General features: G+C 38.0%; 1 protein-coding gene across 3 annotated transcripts; it reads right to left on the reverse strand.

The window, feature by feature from the left end:
• Positions 1-1739: 1739 nt before the first annotated feature.
• On the reverse strand, positions 1740-4875 carry LOC147517495 (Mitochondrial substrate carrier family protein). 3 transcript variants are annotated; one of them, XM_086589654.1, is made up of 9 exons: positions 4709-4875; positions 4518-4637; positions 3825-3886; positions 3481-3717; positions 3241-3411; positions 3061-3110; positions 2777-2909; positions 2625-2662; positions 1740-2151 (listed from the first exon to the last, which is right to left on the reverse strand). In XM_086589654.1, exons 1-9 carry the CDS (start codon positions 4731-4733, stop codon positions 2052-2054), a joined length of 936 nt encoding a protein of 311 aa, XP_086445780.1. In that variant the 5' UTR covers positions 4734-4875; the 3' UTR covers positions 1740-2051. The 3 variants fall into 3 exon arrangements, with proteins under 3 accessions (XP_086445780.1, XP_086445781.1, XP_086445782.1); XM_086589655.1 differs by having other exon boundaries at positions 1740-2177; XM_086589656.1 differs by lacking the exon at positions 4709-4875 and having other exon boundaries at positions 1809-2151; positions 3825-3899.
• Positions 4876-6534: the final 1659 nt, after the last annotated feature.

A 6534-nucleotide genomic window follows, 5' to 3' on the forward strand; every position in this document is an offset into this window, starting at 1 on the left:
TTATTAAGGATTACTTGATGGTTGGGAATTTTGTTGTTGAATCCACGTTCATTTCATAAAAAAACTGCAAAAGCATTTGTAAAGGTCTGAATCTGTTTGACCTTACAGGTAAGGGTGGAATTTGAACCAAGGGCTCGGAGCTCGGCTCGAGCTCGCTCGTTTAACTATATGAGCCGAGCTCGAGCTCAAATTAAAGCTCGTGTAACAAATGAGCTTGATGAATCTCGGCTCGTTTAGCTCAAATAACATATTTATAGTGTAAAATAACTGAGCGGCTCGGGCTCGGCTCGTTTAAGCTCAGCTCGAGCTCGCTCGTTTAACTATATGAGCCGAGTTTGAGCTCAATTTAAAGCTCGTATAATTAGCGAGCCGAGCTTGAGCATGGTAAAGCTCGACTTGTTTAGCTTGAATTCCACCTTTACTTACAAGTGTAGGTTGATTTGAGGGGATTGAATTGACCGAGTTCGTATAGACGAACTCCCTACGTATCAAGCTCTATGTGTGGGGGGACTTGAATCAAGTCAGACGTAGTTCCTCATCCTCTTTATATAGGCAAGGTGCCCGCGCCTCTTGCTCTCTCGTGTCAGGTTAGATCCAGGTCTTCAAGTCACTCGCGAGCCATGATGGCGAGTTAAGGACATTTATTGTGAAGCGTGCCTGAAGCTTCGGTCTTGATGGCTATAATAAAGACATATGTTACGAGCCGTTGTGGAACGAGAGGATTGAGCGCTATGGAGGTCGCTTCTGGGGTGAGATCGTTTACTCGACTCGAGTCACTTCGAAGCGAGCTCGCAGGATGAGTACGTGAGATCGGTTGGTGGTGACATCAATCTAGGTGTGAGTTGAATAGGTTGCTTGCCTGAGTCGAGTCACTATGAAGGGAGCTCTGAGGACGAGGATACAAGATCGGTTGGTAGTTTTGTATATGCTGGACATGTGTGTTATATTCATTGGATGTGAATATTACAATCTCACATCATTCATGGATAAATGTACTAGGGGTTGAACTCGGAGAAGAACCAAGAAGGATTGAAGTTGGTAGATTTAAAGATGCAATGCTCCAGCGAGTGGTGACTCTTCACGTTGGTTGCAAAATAAGAAAGTATTGTCAAGCAAGGCCCAAAATATCGCTGAGATATCCGAGATATTGCTGATAGTTTTTTGGGTACACCGAGATGGAAATATCCGATATATCTCAACCGAATATTAAATATGTTTTTTTTCCGATATATTTTGCAATTTCCGATATAACGATATATATCGACCGATATATACGATATAAATTGTTGACTTTGACCGATATTGTTGACTTTGACCGAATATTGTTGACTTTGACAAATATATTGACGATATTTCCGATATATCCGATATATTGACATACAAAACAAAATTTTTACTGAACAAAAAAATAGATATCTCCAATATTTCCAATATATCTTGGCTTTTGGATACATCGAAATAGTCACTGAATTCGATATTTTGGTCCTTGCTGTCAAGGTTCAAATGATGGTGAATTAGATTCTCAGAGGTGGGAAGGGGAGCAATGAGCAACTAAAGATATTGCTAACTCTGAATGCAAGTTCCATTTACAGCGGTGGATATTGCTGCCCAAGTTACTGATAATTTTCAACAGAAGTTCAATTACCCTGGCATTTGCGTGAAGGTGCTATCCCGAGTGGAATCCTCACTCAACTGCAAAATAACTCTTGAGGAGAAAATAAACTTCGGAGAAAAAAACAAATAACAACAGTTTACTATATTCATTTTAAAGTTTCAATTACGATAATGATACATAACAATTAGTACTGCTCTAAATTGCCTTCATATGGTACAACTTGAAGTTAAAACTGAATGTCTGAATCGACCTGTTGTGACTTTCATTGTCCGACAGAGAGAAGAAATCAATGCTCAAATATCCTGAATTTACTCTGTAAACCAACAGGACAAAAATGAACGAAGCGCAAAATAGTGCTTCATTTGTTTTCTTTCAATATATATATGGCAACCTTTCAAGTAGCCCAGCTTCCAAGAATATCAAAATCATCCATGAGTCAGATGGCACAGGATAGAACCTTAAGCATCACATAGCTTTTAATCCAGCAAGCTCCCGCAGTTTCTCGCAGACAAGAAAGGTAATTGTGGTTTGTGGACCTAACCTTGCAAAGATGGCAAAGCCCCTGAATAAGATATAGTGCATCAACCTCCTTGTACAGTTAAGGGGAGAAGTAGAACATCATTTAAGTATAGCTGTATGGGACTCTATTTTTTTTACCCTAGACATATTTCGTTTTCCCTGAAATCCACAATCAGAATTCCTACTTAGTTACAGAAATATATATACTACAGTAACAGTTCCGCTCAAGTGATTACCTTCTTTCGTTATCTTTCATTGGAAATATTCTATCAGCTCTTTGGCTATCTAGAATATTAATCTAGACTTCTTAGAAACTAAATAATTAGAATACGGAAACATAGATTCCTCTATAATAGTTCGATTATAAAAACTAAAGCTTTCATCATTCTTTCTCAACAAGTAAAGCATGTCTGTGAAAGTAGATAAATGCAAAGATTTGGTATCCTGCCATAAACTCGTTACTCATCAGGTAATATAGAGAGAATCTCACCCTTTGTAAAGTGCAAGAGGGCCTTCTGTAAGCATAACCTGAAACAATGAATTTGCAAGAATAAGACAACATAGAGAGACAGACCGAAATATAATTGAAGCGTATCTTTCAGCTCTACCACTGTATACTGTCCATAGAAGACATTTGTGTACCTTGTATCCACAGTGAAATCCGTTTTTATAGCTTCCAGCTGTTTTAGATTCTTTTTGCATCATGAGACGGGTTTTTATCATGTCCATCGGTGCAGTCACAAGCGTGCTAACAGTTCCCGCAATGGTACTTGAGCTTCAATACGCATAGGGCGGAATAAGTTTTACATTTTTCTGAAAGAAAACAGACAGGAAGCACTTGACAGCCTAATTTATTCAGAACAAAAAGGAAGTTTGAAATTTAAAACTTGCTGCATAAAGAGGAAAAGGTAGGGGCAACAACATACATAAAATGTAGATGAAATCCCTCTTCGAGAGGTGTCAAACGAAGCAGAGCCTACAGCAGTAAAAACGGTTAAGATAAATAGAACTCCTAGCATACAACTGTAAGATAATTGAAAGAATTCTAAACTTTAGAGACTACATCGTCGACATTTTAAGTAAAATAAGTGTGCTTAGAACTTCACCCTCTTTGATTCATCATATGTTGCCAGCTGTGATGCAGTCAGAGCTCCAGCTCTTATCATAGCTGCACCAACTCCTTTCCAAAGAGCTTTAATTCCCTCTTCTGAAGTAATTAGTCGCATTTCTCTAATTGCTCCCCCACTTCCCGACTTTGGATTCATTTGTAACCTAACCTGTTAAAAGAAATGAGACATAGTCCAGATGGATAAGTCAAAATAATTCTGCACAAAATTAGCTAATACCTTTAGAACTTCCATTGGATTTGTGAGGGCAGTTGCAATGGCACCAGAGAATGCCCCAGATGCAACTTTCAGTAAAACATTGGAGGATCCAAAGGCCCAATCGCAAAAGTATTTGGTTGGTTCATACAGGCCTAAACGGAGACCTCCATAACTAACTGATCTGGTGAGTGCAGGCACCAACCCAAGATACATAGCCCGGGGTCCTTCATTTTTTACCATTTGAGCAAAAACCTTTCCCTATATTTCAACATATCACGACCTGCTTTTGTTAGTATAAATATAGATTTCCACGAAAATAGAACCAAAGAAACGATAATTTGTTATGAAACAGCCAAAAGCCTTACCATTCCAGTTAAAGGGCCTTTCTGACCAACAAGTTGCATTTGTAGTCTAACTTTGAGCACATCTGCAGCCCAAAACTGAAAATTATAAACATAAAAAAGAGCAGGAAGATAATTTCAAATCTATCAATGGTGACTTTATGCAACAAAAGATGAATCTAAATAAGTTAGAGCCCCGTCTACTCAGTGCCAAGCTATGATCTATAGGATAGGAATACATGATGTCTGGATGGAAAGATTATACCACGAATTAGTAATGCTGACACTTGATCACTCAATGACATTTTCTGAGTAAAAAATAAGGAAACACACACACACACCTATTTTAGTTCCAAGCAGACACTTCACTATTCTAATTCTATTAGACCAATATCTTCATCATATTTCAAAAGCTATTGCTAGGTGTGATATTCCTCATGCACTGACATAGTGACACATGGGGAGGAACACAGTTGGCTGCATGAAATGTTTAACACTCAAATACAGGGAAATTAGCTCTAGTTGAATCGTCCAACAAACTCTAGCATGGAAAACATCACTTTAGCTCACATACAACACAAAAAGCATTCCCTACATAATGACTATATATATATATATATATATATATATATATATGATAGGTCCATGAACACCACAATGCATAAATTATTAACTAATAATTATCCAAATATTAGAAGGGTAGGAAAGTGAATTCACCTAAAGGGTGAGTGACGGCAGTTGCGGCGGCAACAGCAATGCCACTGGTACCAAAGTGATAAACAACGTAAGACGGCGAAATGGTTGTTAGTTTCAGCTTCTTTTCTGGCTTCATTGACCCTGAGAGAGAGCATAATTTACAATTAAGGAACTAACAATTGAATATTTTAAGGGCTTCGAGCGATAACTACCTGCGGAAGAGGTCTCCTCCTTCATCTTCAATTTGATTCTATGAAATGAAACTGTACCTGATCACCAGGTAATCTGTTACTTTTTAGCGCCACGACAAAACAGTCGTTTAAGAGAAATGCCCTCTTTCTCTTGTAACGGCTTACAACAGTATTACACACACAGAGGAGCTGTGGACCGTCCATATAATTCCACAATCTTTTTTTTTTTTTTTTTTTTTTTTGGCTAACAACACACACACACACACACACATATATATATATAGCCCCGCTCACACGGACATATGTGAAAACGGACTTAACAAAAGAAAGTGAAATTTCATGAAATATAATCACGAACGGTTTCAACATATTTCTCTCTTTATAGAGATCATAATTGGGCTTTCCTTGGGGTTGCAGCGGGTGGATTTGGAGTCACTACCAACTACATGGCGGAAACATATGCGATTGTGGAAGGAGTCACAAAAGCTATAGAAATGGGATGGAGGCATATATGGGTGGAATTAGACTCTTCTGCAGTAGTCCAAGCTTTTCAACAAGGTAATATGCACTGGAGAGTCAGGGCACGATGACAACTATTACAATCGCAAGCAACATGGATTAATATCACCTCAATTTGGAGGGAAACTAATTCGGGAGCAGATTGGTGTGCCAAACATGGAGCAGGACTAACTAAAGGGCAAAGTGTATGGTGGCAGACTCGACCTCCATTCATGAGACATATTGAGAACCACAACACTATGTATTTTAGATTTACTCACTAAGCACTGTTGTATTGAGAAAGGTACACGTTTGTTTTATCCTTCTTAGTCCAGTCATGTCATAATATTCTTATTTTTTCTTCTTGTAACCTTTATTCTTTTAAGTTAATCAATTACCTTTTAAAAAAAAAAAAAAAAAAATCAATTAATGGAAAAAAAAAACTTTATATCATATCTCCAAACATAACGTTCTCCCATGGTCTTCTCTCTCTCATGTGGCTAGTCTTTTCTCCATTTCTACTAGCAAAAGCAATATATGGATGTACTCTCTCCCCTTCTCGAAAGCAAAAGCAGCGATAAACATAACGTTAAGTAGATAGTTTGACTGTTTGACTAGGAGAGAGAGATAAAAGTGATTGTTTAGTGACAGAAATTGTTCGTTTCCGCAACCAGGGTTTGAAGGTTTTTCTTTTTCCTTTCCAGCAACAATTTTGATATGTGGAGGTTTGATTGAGTGATCTACTGTTGGGTCGTTGGAATTGGGCATCAAAGGTGTTGATTTATTGTAGTTTGGGTACTTGAAGTTCACCATTTGAAATGTAATTTGATGGGTGCAGTGGCAGTTAGTTCATGGGGTTCAAAATATGGATAAGGTGAGTGCTGGTACACTTTGGGTAGTTGTTCACCTTGTGAACCTTATTTGTTTGACGAAATGCTCCATCCCGACAAATAATGGTAAAGACATTTAATGATCTGTTTTTGACTTCTATTGGAATTTCTACTAGGTAGTAGCATTGGTGATGGAAATTGTACTTTAGTAGCAATTCTTAAATTCACTACACCATAATAGGATATTTGCAACACGCACCTTTTTTGCTTTGCAACGCTTATTTACCGTTAGTAAATTGCCAACGCTAAATAAGCGTTGGCAATGTTGTAAAGCGTTGGTTTATTTGAGTGAATTTCCGGAATTAATTGCTAACGCTTAAAAAGCGTTGGAGAAGTGTTACAAATCAAAAAACCAAAACAACCCGAAATTTCAAAAAATAGAGAAACAAAAAGAAATCGTCGTCGGTATGTCAAAATAGAAAATCTCTCTTTTTCTCTCTCACGCCCATTTGGGTTAGG

The sequence above is a fragment of the Coptis chinensis genome, chromosome 2, assembly GCF_015680905.1.
Source record: "Coptis chinensis isolate HL-2020 chromosome 2, ASM1568090v1, whole genome shotgun sequence".
In the NCBI taxonomy this organism is placed as follows: Eukaryota; Viridiplantae; Streptophyta; class Magnoliopsida; order Ranunculales; family Ranunculaceae; genus Coptis; species Coptis chinensis.